This window comes from Eurosta solidaginis, chromosome X (assembly GCF_040869045.1).
Source record: "Eurosta solidaginis isolate ZX-2024a chromosome X, ASM4086904v1, whole genome shotgun sequence".
NCBI lineage: Eukaryota > Metazoa > Arthropoda > Insecta > Diptera > Tephritidae > Eurosta > Eurosta solidaginis.
In genome coordinates this window covers 48719543-48741235 of record NC_090324.1, presented here as the reverse complement: position 1 = coordinate 48741235, position 21693 = coordinate 48719543, and the positions used below count along the sequence as shown (strand labels likewise).

The 21693-nt window shown below is 37.3% G+C and overlaps 1 protein-coding gene across 1 annotated transcript in view; it reads right to left on the bottom strand.

The window, feature by feature from the left end:
* The window catches only part of LOC137234912 (paired box protein Pax-5-like), a 2462599-nt gene that overhangs the window by 1373771 nt on the left and 1067135 nt on the right, over nt 1–21693 (bottom strand). Inside the window, exon 4 of the mRNA XM_067758234.1 lies at nt 20498–20536. Within this exon, the coding sequence (XP_067614335.1) occupies nt 20498–20536 (39 nt within the window). The remainder of the gene's footprint in view (nt 1–20497; nt 20537–21693) is intronic.

Sequence of the window (21693 nt, the reverse complement as noted above, 5' to 3'; positions counted from 1 at the left end):
TCATCATTTTAACAAATTAAACAACACTTGTTCCAGTAACTAGGGTTTAGGATAACCAGTTGGATGGTAACCGTTTGCATCTGCCACATTTGTCCACGCAATGGGTATACCTCCCATTGAAATGTATTGCACTACCGCCACCAAAAAGGCCTCCACCGACGCATAACGAAGTGGAATAAATAAGAGATCCAGTTTATGCTCACCAGTTGGATGATAACCATTTGCATCTACTACATATGTCCACGTAATGGGTATACCTTCAGTTGAAATGTATGGCATTACCGCCACCAAAACCAATGCATAACGAAGTGGAATAAACGAGGGATCCAGCAAGCTAGAAAGAAGACAAGATCGTGGAGGACCAGCCAAGCAGAATTAGTTAATTCATTTTTTATTTAAGTATTTTTAAAAGCATTTGCCAACCTAACGGCTGCCAGTTTATGGGCAAAAAGTAGATTTTTGCCAATAGAATTAAGGATGTTTTTTATCACTTAAATGAACAGTATAAGTAATCAGGAGGAATTTAACGCAGTATTTTTGCGTTGTATCCAATTAATTCAGGAAGAAGAAATCAAGCTAGAAAAATTGTCAGAAAAAGCAGTAGAAACATTAGAAAAAATTAAACAAGGCCCTAAGGCAATTACCATATAAGAATATAGGCGTAGAAATCAGCAACATAAAATAGAGGAACCAAAGATTGAAAAACCAGATGAAATCAAAAGAAAGAGAGGAGGTAAAAAATTTAACCTTAGAAAATTGATAGCAATTTTGTACCACAAGCACAGAAGAAAAAATCCGTTTAAAGGCAGAAATAAGAAAAATCAAGGGCACATAAAGTAAGTTTTTTCAATGGAAAGTGCATTGCCTAATGACCTTGACTACGAAGCTATCAACCGCACTATTGATAATCTGGAATTGGATAATAGGAATTTTAAGAAAGGTATAATATCATTAAAGAAATTAAAAGAAGCAAAAAAATTCATTAGTCTCACTTAAAAATGGTGGAAACTGATTGACATGCCTAGGGAACCCACCTTAAAAGATGTATTAATACCCGGACTAACCACAGCTGAAGAAAGATGGAGGTACGAAGTGAAATATATGGGACGTACCGACTAATATTAATAAATAAATAAATAAACAAATATAAGAAAATTTAATTCTAAAGGACAAATATATACCCCGATGGAGAAATGGGAAACCATTCTGAACAAGCTTGTAGAAGAGAAGACCTTGGTGGAAAAATCTTATAAGTGTATCAACAAAAATACAACCATACTAAGATTTGCTGTGTTGAAATACCTCACGACAATATTACAGTCATTAAACAATATAGGAAAAATCGTGCAAAGGGTATATAGCAATTTAAAAGCTAAACATCGGATAGAAGTCAAACATGTTTTTTTCCAGCGTCAGGTTTATATTGGTATCCTCACTGAGTAGATATAACGTTGAGGCATTGGTCCCAACATCATTTGAAAAGGAAAAGAAATAGATGTTGCTATCTTATTACCAGACTCTCAACCGAATTTAGGGGAAGCACCAAAAATTGAAATTAATGATAAAAATTCGCAAACAGAAAGCGACAAAATGCCACAAATAATAGTCGAATTTTTAAAGACTGCTTCGTCAGTTCTGCCTGAATTCGATGGTAAAGCTGAGAGCTTGAATAGCTTCTTAGATGCTTTGGATCTCCTAGGACAAATTAAGGATACCCATGAAGCTATAGCAGTTTCGATGATAAAAACCAAGCTGAAAGGAACAGCCAGAAACCTAGTAAGAACCGAAAGCTCAATCGAAGCAATAAAACAAAAATTTAAAACCGCAATTAAAGGTGAATCAGTTGAAGTTTTGACAGCAAAACTCCTGAACATCCAGCAACGTAGTAAAACGGCAAACCATACACTGCTGAAATTGACAGGCTCACAAAATCGTTGGAAGGCGCTTACATTTCTGACGGACTAACACAAGAGTTAGCAACCAAGTATGCTACACAATCAGTTGTGAAAGCTATGTGTAAAAACAGCTCCAACACAAATGTGAAAACAATTATGCAAGCTGGAACGTTCACAACAATGAACGAAGCCATATCAAAATTCACTAACAGTTGCAGAGAGGTAACTGGAAATCCAAATTCAATGCTACATATTCGCCAACAAAATCAGTTCCGAGGTTAATTCCGCAGGAATTACCAAAACAATAATTATAGGGGAAATTATAAACGTTCTTTCAATACCTATAATAATAATAATAATAATAATAATAATAATGACAGACAAAATAACCAAAGATCTGGTCGAAATTTCGGACCCGCAATAACACCAAAAATGTCCGAAATGTTACACAACAGAAAAACCAGCAAACTCCACCTCAATAAATAAAAAATTATATATTTTCAATTTACACCTTAATAGCTAAATATCTTCCAGAACAACTCTGAATGATTCCATATCAACCCTCCTAATGGATACGGGAGCGGATATTTCAAAAATAAAAAAGGGTCAAATTGACAGTAATGTCACGATAAATAATTCTCAAAAAAACAGATGTAAGAAGAAATGGTCAAGGGATAACAAGCACTATTGGCACGGACTTAAAATATGATTATCTATTAATTAGACACAAATTTCACGTAGTAGAAGTCAATTTCCCAATTCCATGCGATGGAATATTGGGATTAGATTTCATTAAAAAATATAATTGCATTTTAGATTATCAAACAGAAAGTGACACTCTAATACTAAGACCATATGACTACCCAGAAAACATAATAATTCAGATGACTAATAAACGAACAATCAATAGTATTTCAATTCCCGCACGATCAGAAGTAGTTCGACAAATTCACATAGAAAATAACAATTCAGAATTACTAATCCCACAACAAGAATTGTCTGAAGGTATTTTTATTGCAAACACACTAGCAAATTCAAAACAAACATTTGTTAGAATTATAAATACAACAAATTAAAATGCAGCACTGCAAGATTTTAATATACGTACAGAAAATTTGAATGACTATGCAATAGTTAAAAATAATAAACTCGAAAATGAGGCCAATAATAAGGAAAAATTAGGAAGATTAAATAAAAATTTTCCAAATTTTGCAAAGAAAACACTTAATGCATTACGTGAAGAATTCATTGACATTTTTTATTTGAAACAGAACCAATTACCACTAATAATTTTTACAAACAAAAACTTCATATGAAAGACAATAACCCAGTCTCCGTAAAAAATTATAGAATACCAGAAGCTCATAAGAGTGAAATTAATAAACAAGTAAATAAATTAATTAAATATGACATAATAGAACCTTCAATCTCAGAATTTACTAGTCCAATTTTATTAGTACCGAATAACCAAGAAAAACGATGGAGAAGGTTGTAGATTACAGACAGGTAAATAAAATATTAACCGCATATAAATTTCCTTTACCAAGAATTGATGACATACTAGATCAATTGGGAAGATCTAAATATTTTTCATGCTTAGATTCAATGTCTGTTTTTCACCAAATTGGACTCAGCGAAGAATCGAGAGATATCACATAGTTTACAGAAGATAATGGTACTTATCGTTTTAAAAGATTACCGTATGGCCTTAAAGTAGCACCGAACTCATTCCAAAGAATGATTACATTGGCATTTGCAGGCTTAAAACCTTCACAAGCATTCCTATACATGGACGATTTATTCGTATTAGGATGCTCCGATTAAATAGGATTATAAATTTACGAGATGTTTTCGCAACTTGTAGAAAATATAATTTAAAATTACATCCGGATAATTGTTTATTTTTCAACCAAGAAGTAACTTACCTTGGTCATAAATGCACAAGCAAAGGAATTTTGCCAGACCCCAATAAATTAGAAATTGTTTAAAATTTCCCAACACCTAAAAATGCGGATGAGGCGAAAAGATTCGTCGCATTTTGCAATTATTACAGAAGATTTATTCCAAATTTTGCAGAGTATTCTAGAATAATAACAAGACTCTGCAAGAAAAATGTAGTTTTCGACTGGACAGAGGATTGCAAAAAATCCTTTGACTATATGAAAGCTGTGTTAATAAGCCCTAATATCCTACAATATCCCGATTTCAATAAACAATTTTATATAACAACTGACGCAAGTGGATATGCTTGCGGAGCAGTATTAAGCCGGATTCAAAAATTAATAGTATAACTTGAGTAGCCATAGATAATTCGTGCACACTCATTAAATTATTCATTGACACATTCACTCATTTGTACAAACATATATTTTCTACATGCCACGGTAACTAAGCCGTGCACTGTCTGGTAACCTGAACCTTGGTATGTTACTGTTTAGTGCTTGCGCGCCACAAGCCTTTACCTGTATACAAATTATTAACATGATTCATTTATGCTTGCGTTGCAGATTCCACAGCTAATTTTATTTATGCTTAGAATGCAGTTCCCAGGGAACTGAAAGTATATGTATGCAATACAACTGAGCTGAATGTATATGTATGTAATACACTTAGTTTGTAAGTATTAGTGTAAGGAGCTATTTTAGCTTATAGAAATTTTGTATAAAAGACACAGCTTTTTAATAAAGAACTCAATTCCGTCTGGTGCCGCTAAATGGGCACTACACCAAATCCAATTACTTTTTATTCCCATCATTACACCACCTGCCCGACAAGGCGGGCTCAGCAGTTCAGTATTTTATACGGGGAAAGAATCGTCCGCCACAGCAGCGCCCCTTACTGTGGTAAGGCTATCAATACTTCCCGAGGTGGCACGGTATCGGGAAGGCTCCGTTTGAATACAGCCGAATTTATCTCATGGCTCCAAATCGTTCAATAGGCACGGTCCGCATAACACCCTGGATTAGGCGGTTGGCAGTTCTTAGTCACCGACATCCCGCCTCCCTCCTATGAGGCGAAACGGCGTAGATATCAGTCCTAAACAGCTCCGCCTCTTAGTCGGGCGCTATGGAGTTCGGCTAAGCCCTCACACCAACGACAAGGTGCCTACCCTAGTGAGGGTCTCTGTGGGCAGATATGAACAAATTTCTCACAAGCCGATACGAAGTGGTAGAAAGATTGCATACTTATCGGCCGGGGAATGCAAAACCCCTCACTCGAATTTCACTCCCAAAGTGCCATCTCAAAACTCTACATTTCTAAATAAAAACAGATCTCAAATTTTCATGCAGAACCAAACCAGGCAATCTTTTGCAAACTGTGCAACTCCCGACACGCAATCAAAACCTGCATTTTCCGGTCAATAAACAAAGCTCAGGACAAAACTCGAAACCACAGAGGGCAACAATTCAGGTTGCCGTCCAGCGTCAAATTGACAATGAAAGACCTTGTTGTTCAAAAAATGTAACACCCTCAACCACGGAACAAAATCCATCTCAAAATAACGCGTGTAAAATTTCGTCACATTTTTCAAGCGCCCATGTATTAGCGCTACCCCCAACTAACCATGTCTCTTCCGTCCGCCTGTCGGGTTGTTGTGAGTTGATACAGCTCTTCGCAAAAGTCTTCTTCAGTGGTCCGGGTTTGAGTGCTTGGTATTTCTTCCTGTTCCCAAAACTTTCGATGGCAGGTTTTGAGGGATTCGTTTTCAGACTGTATCTGAGTGGCGAATGTTGAAATCTTTTCGGGGATTGGGCCGCTGAGAATCCATCCAAATATTGAATTCTGGGCTATGAGACAGCCGCTTACGTTGGTGTGTAGTCCTTCCAGGAGTATGCGGGGAATTACTTCGTTGCCGATGACCATATCGATTCAATGACCATATCGATTCGATGAGGGAAGAAACAATCGGGGTCGGCTAGCTCTAGGTGAGATATTTATTCCATGTTTATGCTTGAGATATTGGATGAGGGGAGGAAGTGGGTCAACTATGGCAGAACGATAGCTTGGGTATAAATTTTTTGTGTTTTATTCGCTCAGCAAAGTGTGACCACGCAGATATATCTGGACTTCTGTACCGCCGTTCCGCTCATTCCAGAAATTTCGAACCTGGCTTCTTTGGTGGTTAGTCGTAAGAGCTTTTATACCCGAGATAAGATACAAGTTTTTTTGTGAGCCTTGCTCCACCGGAGATCACCATCAGAATAAATGGGTATTCTGTGCAACTTGCGCTTTATGCAAAATTTCATGTAAACCATTTTGTTCATACCGCAGTGTTCTGAGTAAAAGTAAATTGGCAATAATCCATACGGATATTTGTGGGCCGATGCGAAATATTTGCAGGGTGGATCGGTATACTTTATTGCTTTTATTGATGACTTTACACGGTACGTGAGTACGTATTTTTTGAAGCATAAATTAGACGCACTGAATGCGTTTAAAGAATTCAAATTAAAAGCTAAAAATAAAACTGGTTGTAAAATCAAAATTTTGCGTAGCGACAATGGTAGGGAATACCTAAACTCTGAGTTTAATTTATTTTTGAAGCAAAATGGAATTGTTCACCAAACGACCGTAGCATACACACCATAGCAAAATGGGCTTGCTGAAAGGACAAATAGAACATTATTTGAAATGAGTCTTTGTATGTTAGAAGCGTCAAAATTGCTTAAAAGTCTATGATCTGAGGCAGTGAATACGGCAACTTATTTAAGAAATCGCGCTCCTACAAAAGTTTTGCAAGGCAAAACACCATACGAATGCTGGTTTGCTTGGAAACCATCGGTTTCACATCTAAAAACGTTTGGTTGTGATGCAGTCGCATTTCAAAAGCAGCATAATGTGTCGAAATTTGAGCCAAAAGGGCGAAAATTGATTTTTGTCGGTTATTCGAACCAAAGTAAAGCATACAGGTTATATGATAGTGAGCGCAGAGTAATAGTGACTTCTCGTGATGTTAAATTTTTCGAGAAATCTCTCCCACAAAATCAATTGCCTCTGGATTCTCCAACTTCAGCTTCTGATAATGAAAGCTTTACTACACCTGTTGTTGTAGACGAATATGTGCATATACGAGTGACCCAACTTCATTCTACCTGGGAATGGAAATAGAAATAAATGGTTTGAGAGGTCCAATTACTGTTCATCAAAGAAAATATGCAACTGAACTTCTGAAAGCTTGGAATATGAAAGAGTGTAAACCAAGTTCAACGCCTTTTGTTATTGGAACTGAATTAGATAAATGCGCGAATAAAAATTGTAAAGAGGTTTATGACGAAAAAACTTTTCAGTCGCTTATTGGTGGTTTAATGTACCTGTCGGTGATATCAATTTAATAAAAATCAACATAACATAACATCTTCTTTACCTCAAATATACGGCTAATACGAATTTTACATACAGCAGATTGGATCGAACACTCTCTTGCTGCACTGATGCTGATTGGGGATCCAACATTGTTGACAGAAAATCTTATAGCTGTTGCATTGTTTTTCTTGCTGGGGCCGATTGCTTGGGAATCAAAACAGCAAAATAGCGTTTCACTTAGCTCAACAGAGGCTGAATATGTAGCCATGTGCGATGGGGCTAATGAGGTAATTTTTTATCGTCATCTGTTAACAGAGTATTGTAAATCTGCAACGGTCATTAACAGTGATAACCAGGGAGCAGAATTTCTTGTTCGTAATCCAGTTACTAAGAAGAGAAGTAAACATATAGATATTAAATACCACCATCTTAGAGAAAAATGTGAATAAAATGATATTGATATAATGTATGTACCATCGGCAGAAAATGTTGCCGACTTGTTCACAAAATGTTTACCTAAAAACAAACATACGAATTGTTGTAAATTACTTAACTTAAAATTGTAACTTGAAAATATTTTTGTTATTATTCAAATTTAAATCGATCATATGTCTATTATATGTTATGACATTTATTTATGTATTTGAGTTGAGTGGGACATTGTTAGAACATACTTATTAAAGACCCTATATTAGCAACTCAACTACATAACAGTTCTTTTCCAAATCGTCTCTCATTTGTGCCGCTATATCAGGCCACCTAATATTCACTTAATATGTACATAAGATTTTATCCATCATACATTACATTAAACGTGCTTAAACTAAACGGTCGTGTGTTTTATTTCCTCGGAACCTTTTTCTGTTAATATAATCAAGTTCATTTTTAATTTTGATGTTTATGACAGGATAAAATATTGAGCCCCAAAATAATTCTAAAAATATTTGAAATAGTTTTCAAAGGAGCAAAATGTTCTAAAAAGGATGAAATATCCACAAAGCGACACAAGGGCTACACTGTATATATATACATATGTATGTAGAGTAACAGTTAATGGAAACACACGACCGTTTAAATCTTAGTAGATTTGTTATTTTATTTAATATTTAAACTGTTTAAGTCTAGAATAACTATAGAAATACTTATAGGCGAACTAATTAAATCGGCTTATATTTAGGCGGTCCGTGTCGTCTGGAATTCAAATTGCAACTGTCCAATCGTTCGTCAATGTCGCTGATGCTGTCCTCGTTTTGTTGTCGTTCGTCAAGAAAGGGTTGTTGTGCAAGGTTGCATATTAGCGTATTTGCAGGATCGTACCTTGTGGCACGTTTAGAGATATCACGTTAAGGCATGCAATCCCACATTCGGCCATCCTGACTAATCGTTCGGCTCGAACGATTGGTCCCACTTTTTCATATACTATGCGACTGTGGTCGTTCGTCCCGGACCTTCCCCTTCACCAACCTTTTCTACCTCCTAGCGGTCATGAGCCAGAACTTTCAAGATCTTGTAAGGGCCAAGGTATTTCGGCCTTAACCGAAGGCAACTCACAAATTGAGTGCGCTTGAAGGTAACTAACTCGTTTTGTTTGTACCTCACTGCTTATTTTCTCTTAGTGTCGTAGCTACGTTTATTTTCTTTCCGAATCAACGCAATATTTTCTTTGGCCTGTTCTCGTATAGCTTCACGTTATAAATCTAGCTCATCGAAAGCTGTATTCTGTAAAAACTCATTTAGTTCCGACAACCCGGTCACCCTCATATCACATCCCGTCAATATTCTAAAAGGTGAAAACTTTGTACTGCGCGTTGGAGTGTTATTTATGGCCTGCTGAACTCTTTCTATATGCTTATACCAGCATTTGGGCTCCTCCGCGCACAACATTGGCACAACTATTTGGTGCATCCGCTCGACTTGCCCATTTCCCCTCGGAACTCCCGGTGCTATTAATAAATGCTCAATACCTTCTTTTTTGCAGTATCTTTCAAAGAGGTTACCTGTGAAAGCGGATCCACGGTCTGTTATTTACGCCTAGGATTCCCGAAATTCGCTGCCTGTTTGGAAAGACGGTCAACGACAGATTCAGCACTAGTATTTTTGTTTGGGTACAACCAAACAAATTTGGAAAAGGCATCCACCACAACCAAAATATAATTGTAGGCCTTCTTTGTTTGCTCCATGGGCCCTACATGGTCGGTTAGGGGACGGGTTTCTTTATCTATGGGATTTAGCAGACCTTCCTTCCTCCCAGCCTGCGCATCAGTAACAATGCATTCTACACAACTCCTTACGATTTTGCCTATTTTTGAGTTAAGTTGGGGAATTAAAAAGCTTTTCTCAACAGCGTCTTGTGTTTTCTTTACTGAGAAATGCCCCTGCTTGTGCGCTGTTCTTATTATCTCGTCTTCCATAATCGAGGGTACTACTATAAGTTCCTTTACAAAATCCTTATACAAGAGGTTGTGCTTCATAAAGAAATCTTCGTACGTCTCTCTCTCCAAGACATTGCAAATCGCTCGAATCCATTCACCCTGCTGCTGAGCTTGTTTGAGTCTGTGGATTAATGAATCCTCTAGCATCAAACAGACTACTCTACTTAACGCGTCAACGTGACGCATTTTGGTGCCACTACGATGCTCGATATCGTAGTCTTAATCCTGCAACGAGTTACCCTTAGAGGCACGTCCTTTTTCTTCATTGTCATGGTGAACGCGTTACAATCCGTGACAATCTTGAAGTGAATTCCCATTAAATATACTCGCCATTTATTGAGAGCTTCCACAATAGCTAGCACTTCCAGCTCATATGAGTGGTACTCCTCCTCAACCGGTTTTGTCTTCGGCTCATATACTGGACCGGATGGAATAGCTCGTCTTCACTGTCTCTCTGTAGGAGTACTCCGCCGTACCCATACATCGAAGCGTCAGTATGAATCTCAGCAAAGGCCTTCGCGTTGTAAAGTTTCAAAACCGGTGCACTGATCAATGCTACCTTCAGTTGCTGAAACGCGGCCTGTTGACATTCCCCAAAAACAAATTTGGCGTCTTTACGCAAAAGGTTAGACAATGGTTTGGCGATCACTGCATACCCTTCAATAAAAGACGTTAAACCGAGAAACATTTGCAATGCCTTTTTGTCATTTGGGATCGGAAATTTCTTTACTGCTTCGGTTTTACCGTCTGATGGGCTTATCGTACCTCCCTCGACTATATACCGTAAAAATTCTACACTTGTTTGGATAAATTTGCATTTTTCCCACTTAATGCGCAAATTAAACTGTGCTGCCCAATTTAGAACTGCTTTCAGCTTTATTATCCCCTGATCCACATCCTTAGAGGGAATGATAAGATCACCCATGTATGTTACTACAGTGTCATTCCCAACAAGATCCCTAAACACGGCGTAAAAGTATCTGGTAAATACAGCAGGAGAATTCGAAGTTCCAAAGGGAACATACAAAAATTCGAATTGCCCTTGATGGGTAACAAACGAAGTGTATTTCCTGGATGCTGGTTCGATAGGGACGTGGAAGAAACCATTTCTCAAATCTAGGTTTGTGAATACGCCTGCACTTTGCAGCTTCTCAATCACATCATCCATGAGCGGCATGTGAAAATTTTCTTTGATTATCTTCTCATTAAGACGACGATAATCGCAGCACAATCTGTTACTACCGTCCTTTTTCGAGACAAGGACAATTTGCGATGCATACTCTGAGGCACTGGGTTGGATAATGCCTACCCTTAGCCACTCTGCAACTTGATTGTCAACAATACGCCTGTCGGAGTATGACATTCGACGTGGTCATCAGTTAAACAAATTTTCATCACAACTGGGGATTCCTGATGCTTCATCGGGAAATAACTTTTCACAGTAGTTTCAATAGCTTTAGCTTGCGATCTGTTTAGGTGGGATAGGTTAATATTTATTTCGTTTTTAGGTTTTTCATCGATTGATAACGACAAGTCCTTAAACTCCTGCAATACACACATATCTAACTCTGGCTCCCTCAACCCTCCCTCAAGACATTGTCTTCAGAAACAATCAAGTCAACCTGTTTCAAAACAGTGTTGCCAATTTTTGCCTGATACACAATGCCTCGCTCACGGACGACGTGATATGTTACTCTAGTTCGACGTCATCTGTTTTTAATTTGATATTGAATCCGCCAACTGTATGAAGAACACTATTACCTATACCTCTTAACTAGTGTCGTTCCCTAGATAAGTCAATATCTCCTAGCATCAAGAGAACGTCGTATGTAGAGAGACACAGGTCGCACCCTGTATCTAGCAACGCCGAAAATGTGAAATTATTTTTTGCCAGATCTTTAAAAATAACACATCCAATAGAGGATTAAACATGCACCAATTCTAAAGTATTGAAGCGAGGCGTCTCTTGCTTGACTTTAGCTTCCTTTTTCGGACACTCAGCAATGTGATGCCCAGTTTGGTTGCAGCAAAAACATGTCGACTTGCGTTCGCGTTGGCAGCCATTAGCTAAATGACCTACTTCACCATATCGATAACATCGTTTGGTATCAGTTACTTGCGACTTGCCTGCATTTTTGTTGGAATCCTCACGCTTTCCCTCCGACACACCTGAACTAACCTGACGACTTGACGTATCTTTTCATATATTATAATCTGAGCTTTCAACTCCGCAACTGACCTAGCCTGATAAAAATTTGCTTTTCCTGCCCTGAAGTCAGGAATACCTTCTACAAAATACTTTATGAGGATTTTGTCATCTAAATTTACGGGCCTACCTATCTCCATAAGGCTATATAGGTACTCCCGATAGTCCTCGTTTGGACGTTTCCTACGATTCCTAAGCTCACGGTGCACCTCAGTAGAAGAAACTATAACTCGAAATTCATTCTTTAGTGCATCCTTCAGCAAACAAAAACTGTTTATTCCGCGTTGGCTGCGCACGAAAATTTTAGCGGCACCCTTTAACAGCCGCTTGCCATATATAAATTTATGCAAAGCACCCCACTGCACAGCTGTGGCATTATCCTCAAAATCGTCAAGCCATTCCTCAACCGAGGGATGTCCGACACCACTAAAAGATGTGAGGGAACTTTCTATATCACGCAATGTGAAGGTCGGACAACTACCCACCCCTTCTTGCATTACGTTGCTCCGAAATGAATCGGTACTGTTGTCAGACCCATCGTGGTCACCGATGGTCAGGCCGTAGTGCTGGCAAAGACGAGCAAGGTAGCTTTGCGTCAAGTCTTTGGAAGTCCAACAGCTACAAATTTCTCTTTCAACTCATTTACTGTTAATGTGAAAATTTTTTCCCTGTCCATGTCGAACTTATTGTATACTAATTTATTATAACCAAATCTAAATGTAAAATATTTTTAGAAATATGAATTTAAAATAATATTTATTGGGAATAAAAGTGCTAAATGATAGATTCTTTAAAAGTTAGATTTTTCCTATACTCACGTGTATTATTTATCGAATTAGTTTTAGGTTTCTTTACAACAATAACAAACAATATTTTATTACATTTAGTCATTTTTGATTACACAGTTAATTTTTTTTTTAATATTTTGCTTTTCACATTTAATAAAACATTTCAATTACATTTATGTATTCTTTTCCATCTCTTTTGCTTTGATTAACACATTCGCTCTCCTCTTCTTACGTACTAGCTTTTGTTCAGATATTCTATCAATTTTAGTAAAGCACTCTTCTCTACTTTTCTTTTGTTTTGATTAATACATTTAATTTACCTCTTCTTCTTTTTGGCTTTCTTTGATTTATTTACTACTCTTATCATTTCTTAAATTTTTTCTTGTATTGGCTTTTTGTTTTGACTACAACACTTTTTTTCTACTTTACATACTCGTTTCCAATTCGTTTTAACTCTTTACATTACCATTTAATTTTCCTGAACAATCTCCTATTTAAAAATTTTTATACTCAGTTGAGCAGAGCTCACAGAGTATATTAACTTTGATTGGATAACGGTTGGTTGTACAGGTATAAAGGAATCGAGATAGATATAGACTTCCATATATCAAAATCATCAGTATCGAAAAAAAATCGATTGAGTCATGTCCGTCCGTCCGTCTGTCCGTCCGTCCGTCCGTCTGTCCGTTAACACGATAACTTGAGTAAATTCGAGGCATCTTGATGAAATTTGATATGTAGGTTCCTAGGCACTCATCTCAGATAGCTATTTAAAATGAACGATATCGGACCACGCCCACTTTTCGATATCGAAAATTTCGAAAAATCGAAAAAGTGCGATAATTCATTACAAAATACGGATAAAGCGATGAAACTTGGTAGGTGGGTTTAGCTTATGACGCAGAACAGAAAACTAGTAAAATTTTGGACAATGGGCGTGGCACGCCCACTTTTAAAAGAAGGCAATTTAGAAGTTTTGCAAGCTGTAATTTGGCAGTCGTTGAAGATATCATGATGAAATTTGGAAGGAACGTTACTCTTATTACTGTATGTCCGCTTAATAAAAATTGGCAAAATCGGAGAACGACCACGCCCACTTTTTAAAAAAATTTTTTTTAATTCAAATTTTAAAAGAAAAGTTAATATCTTTACAGTATATAAGTAAATTATGTCAACATTCAATTCCAGTAATGATATGTTGCAACAAAATACAAAAATAAAAGAAAATTTCAAAATGGGCGTGGCTCCGCCCTTTTTCATTTAATTTGTCTAGAATAATTTTAATGCCATAAGTCGAACAAAAATTTACCAATCCTTGTGAAATTTGGTAGAGGCTTAGATTCTAGGACGATAACTGTTTTCTGTGAAAAATGGCGAAATTGGTTGAAGCCATGCCCAGTTTTTATACACAGTCGACCGTCAGTCCTTCCGCTCGGCCGTTAACACGATAACATGAGCAAAAATCGATATATCTTTACTAAACTCAGGTCACGTACTTATCTGAACTCACTTTGTATTGGTGTAAAAAATGGTCGAAATCCGACTATTAACACGACCAATTTTTCGATATCGAAAATTACGAAAAATGAAAAAAATGCCATAATTATATACCAAATACGAAAAAAGGGATGAAACATGGTAATTGTATTGGTCTATTGACGCAAAATATAACTTTAGAAAAAAACTTGGTAAAATGGGTGTGATACCTACCATATTAAGTAGAAGAAAATGAAAAAGTTTTGCAGGGCAAAATCAAAAGCCCTTAGAATCTTGGAAGGAATACTGTTCGTGGTATTACATATATAAATAAACTAGCGGTACCCGACAGATGACTTTCTGGATCACCCTGGTCCACATTTTGGTCGATATCTCGAAAACGCCTTCACATATACAACTAAGGGCCACTCCCTTTTAAAACCCTCATTAATACCTTTAATTTGATACCCCTATCGTACAAACACATTCTAGAGTCACCCCTAGTCCACGTTTATGGCGATATCTGGAAAAGGCGTCCACATATAGAACTAAGGCCCACTCCTTTTTAAAATACTCATTAACACCTTTCATTTGATACCCATATCGTAAAAAAAAATTCTAAAGTCACCCATGGCCCATCTTTATGGCGATATCTCGAAAAGGCATCCACCTGTAGAACTAAGGCCCACTCCCTTTTAAAATACTCATTAACATCTTTCATTTGATACCCATATCGTACAAACAAATCCTAGAGTCACCCCTGGTCCACCTTTATGGCGATATCTTGAAAAGGCGTCCACCTATAGAACTAAGGCCCACGCCCTTTTAAAATACTCATTAACACCTTTAATTTGATACCCATATTGTACAAACGCATTCCAGAGTCACCCCTGGTCCACGTTTATGGCGATATCCCGAAAAGGCGTACACCCATACAACTAAGGCCTGCTCCCTTTTAAAACACTTATTAACACCTTTCGTTTGATACCCATATTGTACAAACGCATTCTAGAGTCAACCCTGGTCCACTTTTATAACGATATTCCGAAAAGGCGTCCACCTATAGAACTAAGGCCAACTCCCTTTTAAAATACTCATTAGCACCTTTCATTTGATACACATATAGTACAAACAAATTCTATAGTCACCCCTGGTCCACCTTTATGGCGATATATCGAAAAGGCGTCCACATATAGAACTAAGGCCCACGCCCTCTTAAAATACTCATTAACACCTTTCATTTGTTACTCATATCGTACAAGCAAATTCTAGAGTCACCCCTGGTCCATCTTTATGGCGATATATCGAAAAGGCGTCCATATATAGAACTTAGGCCCACACCCTTTTAAAATACTCATTAATATCTTTCATTTGATACCCATATCGCGTCCACCCATACAACTAAGGCCCACTCCCTTTTAAAACACTTATTAACACCTTTCGTTTGATACCCATATTGTACAAACGCATTCTAGAGTCAACCCTGGTCCACTTTTATAACGATATTCCGAAAAGGCGTCCACCCATACAACTAATACTCATTAATATCTTTCATTTGATACCCATATCGCGTCCACCCATACAACTAAGGCCCACTCCCTTTTAAAACACTTACTAACACCTTTCGTTTGATACCCATATTGTACAAACGCATTCTAGAGTCAACCCTGATCCAACTTTATAACGATATTCTGAAAAGGCGTCCACCTATAGAACTAAGGCCCACTACCTTTTAAAATACTCATTAACACCTTTCGTTTGATACCCATATAGTACAAACAAATTCTATATTCACCCTTGTTCCACCTTTATGGTGATATCTCGAAAAGGCGTCCACCTATAGAACTTTGGCCCACACCCTTTTAAAATTATCATTAACACATTTCATTTGATACCCATATTGTACAAACAAATTCTAGAGACAGGCCTGGTCCACCTTTGTAGCGATATCCCTAAATGGCGTCCATCTATAGAACTATGGCCCACTTCCTTTAAAATACTCTTTAATACCTTCCATTTGATACACATGCCATACAAACACATGCCAGGGTTACCCTAGGTCCTTTTTACAACATGCTGATTTTCCCTTACTTTGTCTCCACAGCTCTCAACTGAGTATGTAATATTCGGTTACACCCGAACTTAGCCTTCCTTACTAGTTATTATTATTTTTGTTTTTGTTTCTTTTTCATTCGCATTGCAAACACATTCATTTTACTTTACTTATACTTAGCCTTTACCAATTTTTAATGAACACACAACTACATCGCGTATGCTTTTTCGTTTTCGTCTTACACTCGTACTTCCGATCTTGCTTTTGTTTTCTCGACTTCGTCGGCCACTGCCTTCTTTGTATGTAACACTCTCTTGTACTCGCTCTTATACTCAGCCAGCAATGCATTTGCCCAGCATTGCACTCCCTTGACATGCATTTTTTTTTCTCGTTGACTTCGCATTTATTTCGACGCCTTCGTCAAATTCTCACAACCACTAACGCAATATTACCCTTTTGCCTATGCCTTGCTGTCCAGCAACCACACGTTTCTTCACTGCAACAACGACTTCGGATTGTCGTGTATTTTGCTCAAACTCGCCTTTATTTGCTCACTCTGCTCAAACTCGCAGATGTACTTATGACGACGCAAGGCCTTCGCTGCTTCTGTCGACTGCGCTTGTCTATTTGGCGTTGGAATAGCTTCGGTTAACGGAGCTCTAAACTGACGCCGATTACGACATGCTCATTTGTCTAAAGTTCTATGGCCTTCTGGACGCCACTTGTAAAATATTTAAACAAATCAAATTGGTATACATTCGTACGCACGTATGTTTTTATGCTTTTCAGAAACTGATTTTTAACATATTTTGCACATTAGCGGCTTATTGGCATCACACACGCACAATATGTTTTGTGTTTTATTTAGTTTTTTCGATTCGAGTTGATTATAATTGTTACTTAGCGCCACGGTTTTATGATTATAATCACTTGATTTTAGTGTATATGTATATACAGTAAACAATGCTAAATAAAATTGTGTGATTTTGATCACGTTCACTTGGCAGGATTGCTATCCACGCCTGACATCACTTGCAGAGTCACAGTTAAAGAAACACACGACCGTTTAAATCTTAGTAGATTTGTTATTTTATTTAATATTTAAACTGGTTAAGACTAGAATAACTATAGAAATACTTATGAACTAATTAAATCGGCTTATATTTAGGCGGTCCGCGTCGTCTGGAATTCAAATTGCAACGGTCCAATCGTTCGTCAATGTCGCTGATGCTGTCCTCGTTTTGTCGTCGTTCGTCAATAAAGGGGTTTTGGGCAGGTTTGCATATTAGCGTATTTGCAGGATCGTACCTTATGGCACGTTTAGGGATATCACGTTAAAGCATGCAATCACACATGTATTTCAAAAAATCTCTCTTTGATAGCCCGCAAATGTTCATGCAAAACCCCATCTGAGAGATAAATTCTAAAAATTCTTACTGAAAGCTAAAATTAAATAATGAAGGTCGAAGCAAAACTTAGTAAAAACTGGAAAAATTTGAGTGACGATGACTTTTGTAGATGAGTGTAGATATGTATGTGTGTTTGTATGAAAAATTTTAAGGTCAATTTATCTTACTTAAAAAGTTGACTTAAATCGCCCCCCTCCCAAATTGTGCTGGAACCGCCCCTGCTACCAGCTGATGTACTCAAAATTGGCGCCAGTTGGCAGAGCGAAGAAGCGACTGGCGCGCCTTGTCGGACGGCCATAACCGTTTAAACTGTTAAGCGCCAATGCTTAAACACCTTGGCGATGACGGAATAAAATACCTCACACATGTTCTCAACCTGTCACTGGAATCCTTCGTTATTCCCGAAAAATAGAAAATGGCAAGGATAAACCCGCTACTAAAGCCTGGCAAACCAGTTAACGAAGGCGAGTCTTATCGACCGATATCACTCCTTTCGCCAGTAGCTAAAACATTGGAAACCATTCTGCTCACTCATTTTACGGCAAATCTTCGCCTAGTTATGCACCAATATGGCTTCCGTAAAATGCACAGCACCACCAAGGCGCTCAATGCCATAACACTCAGATTAATTACGGATTAAATCAGCAAAAGCCCCATCATAGGACGGTGCCCGTAGCACTTGACCTGTCAAAAGGTTTTGACACAACTAGAACTGCCATCGGATGTCTCCTTATGACTCCCGAACACCATGCTTGATTTAGCACCGCCTGCACGGGGATTAAGGGAACATCTCCTAAAGCACTATGAAGAGATCCGGCACCTGCCAACACAGCGATTTGATCCAGGCAAGCTTAAGCAGGGCCTTAGCCAAAACCACACACAATCGGCAAACGCCTTTGTCAGTACGCGCCTGGTGAACCTCGTTATTAATATGCAATATCGCACCCTTGCAGAAGAAGAAAGCATACTACCAAGGGAAACACGAGTCACATCGTTCTGGATACTGTCTAGAATCAACCCTGACATACGTAATGTATGTCCTGTATCTGATGTGTCCCCACATGACACCAACCGTCTATTTAATTGTAATGTGGAACCTACGCCTCTAACACCTCCCTATGGTCCGCCCCTGTTGAAATAGCTAGTTTCCTTGGACTCCCGTTAGAGGATTTTGATGACAATTTGTGAGTGGTCGCGCCCATTGAATGGGGCGAAGTAGTGTTAATAGAACAACAACAGCGCCAATTAAGGATAATGGATGATGTACTAAAAAACTAAGTCTTAAAGATACAGCCATTATCTTTTTAGTAAATAAATTTATAAATTTTTTTAGGTAAATTTGAAACCAACTTTTAGTAATATGTGCATAATAACTATATAAAATGTATTGAATCAATATTCAATTTTTATAAAACGGGAAATTTTACAACCATTTACCTGAAATTCATTTTGAAAAAGAATGATAAGAAATAATTGCTCAGTTTAATATATGATTAGCTAAGTCCGCTACATATGTAGATCAGCGGCAGCATAACCCAAATTTTTTCAACCACGCCTTGATGCTATAAATTTGAGTTAATTTCAACCAAAACAGCAGAAAAAGGCTCTCAACGTTTGCTCGGTGTAATACATTGAACAATATACAACTGCTGTTTTCGATGTAGTCCTTTCGCTGTAGTTTTGCACTGGGTATAAAAGTTCTTATTATACCCGTTGTAGCTGTGGCCTACTCGGCTCATACATATTCTATGCTCTTTTAACATCGGTATACCATAGGATTCTGCCAAAATTAGCAAGCTAAATTCCTTGAGAAATGTCACACCCTTGCTCTTACCGCAAGGGCGTCCTAACATACATTGCAGGATTTCAGGAACACTTTTTCTCAACATGCCACATACTGCAGTCTTTGGGATATGCATTTTCTCATCATACCCAGTAAACTACATGCGTTGAAATCCACCGATGAGGCTTGATAGTGGGCATCGAATAGGGCCATAAGAGAGTGCTTGTTTGTATGTATATTACTGTTAACTACATTACATTAGTAATATACCAACAACAAAAAATTTTGTCTTTAATATGAGATTTGGTCCTTTTTTCAATGAATTTTTGACCCAAATGAAAACATGATGTGGCAACCGTGGTATAGACCCTTCTCGAACAGCCTTCTCAATTAGTTGCTTATTTACTTATCGTTTATGTTATTTCATATGCGGTTTTTTTGATATGTATATGTGAGACCTATGTACATATGTGGTCCGCGCTCTTAATTGATGATTTTATGTGTGCGTAACTGTTTGTTACCTCGTCTGCTGAGTGATGTGTCGGAACTGCTTATATTCGCCTCAATAGTTTATATATTAACCGACTAGAAGACAGAGTTTTTAAGGAATGCAATCACCCTGGAATACAGTTCATGCAGTCCCATTTCTGGATTTACACTTTTGGTTTGCAGCATTCATTCCTTTTTTGGTGTTTTTTTTAGTGAATACATTTTTTTATTATTCCCTTTTGTTTTTTCGGAGTAAAAAAGAGAGGAATAATAAAAGCATAATTAGTTGGGAATATAAAAAGGTCTACTAAAAAAAATTATTGCAATTTTCTGGAGCTGTAATAAAAAATAATGATTTTAAATGGATTGTATTCCTTACCAATCCTGCTACACAAAAACTATAACCAGAGCGATATCTTGTCCCATAACCTTTGTCGGACATTTTTGGGCATAGGAAACAGAACATATCCGTTCGCTTGAAATTATTTATTTAGAGTGCCGTTTAAAAAGTGATCTGATCTTATCTAAGTTTGAGTTAGGTTTGATTGTTGCTTTCAGGAGTCAACAGCAAGAGTGATATTATTCCAATTGGGGTATGCCCATTTGTGATTTTGTCACGGATCCAATCTGCAAATTAATAATAGCTTAAATAAATGACTCACCATCATCGGAAATATTTCCTTTCGAACTATGAGTGTCCTCTGAAAATAAAAATCATTTAATACATTTGTATGTATAGCAAATGAACAAGCTAAATTCGACATAATAATCAGGGATACGTAATTGGGCGCTTCCAGCGGAACACAACTTTTATTATTTCCTTCAATTGACTTATTGAAATTTTTTTTATGAACGGCGAGTGGACAACTTGCCTATTGATGCAAAATAAAAAGACATAATTTCAAGTAACCAACTCCTGTGATATGGCGCGAGCCGTCGGACGATCATTGATACTGTTATTTCCGTGTTATAAACATAGCAGGAAAAAGCCGCATAAATTACTCCAAATGAATTTAACCCAGCCTACTGACCCCACTAGTACCAGACACCGTATAATTATACCTCATATGCATATCAAGTTGGGTGTTATGATGCAATATTTAGAGGGATTGAGGCTTCCTTTCCTACGAAAGCAGTTCCGATATATTACGACCGCTAATGAGCGGCCGGTATATTCAACGTTTTAAGCGGTATCGCTCTGTTATAAACTTCAAACACTTACCGCGCGAATTTCGTCGTAGTTGCGGCAAGCCGATTTTTTAAAAAATGCCAAAGGCAACGGCTTAAATGAAATAACAACCGAGAACTAGACTTTAACTCGAAAGACTTCAAAACCAAACTGAATTCTTTTCTTTATTCAAATTAAAAGAAAGCGTAAATATACAATGGTTAAAATACTTACTACTAATTAGCCTGAATTGTTTATTTAAAGCAATGGTGAAAATGCTTACTACTAATTAACCGGAATTGTTTACTTAAATTTTGCAATGACTATAATTTTGAATTGGGCCGGAAGTTACTTTTATTTATTTTGTTATGCTTAATATGAATTTGTCGATATCGTGTTGTGCTGAGTCTGCACTTACATAAGTTGACGATTTATTGGTAATTGGGGGGTTATTGGCATTATACATAACTACTCCCCCTTTTAGATTAGGATAGTCCTGAATTCTACTATTTAGTTTTAATATTACTCGTTTATGCTTAATCATTGAAATTACGAAAATTGATATTATTAAAGAAGTTATTACTGCAATACATACGTATGAAATTTTACTGTGGTAATATAAGTTTACAATACTACTCAAATTTGATTTATTTATTTTTATTACATCGCTTAGCTTAATTTTTTGTGTAA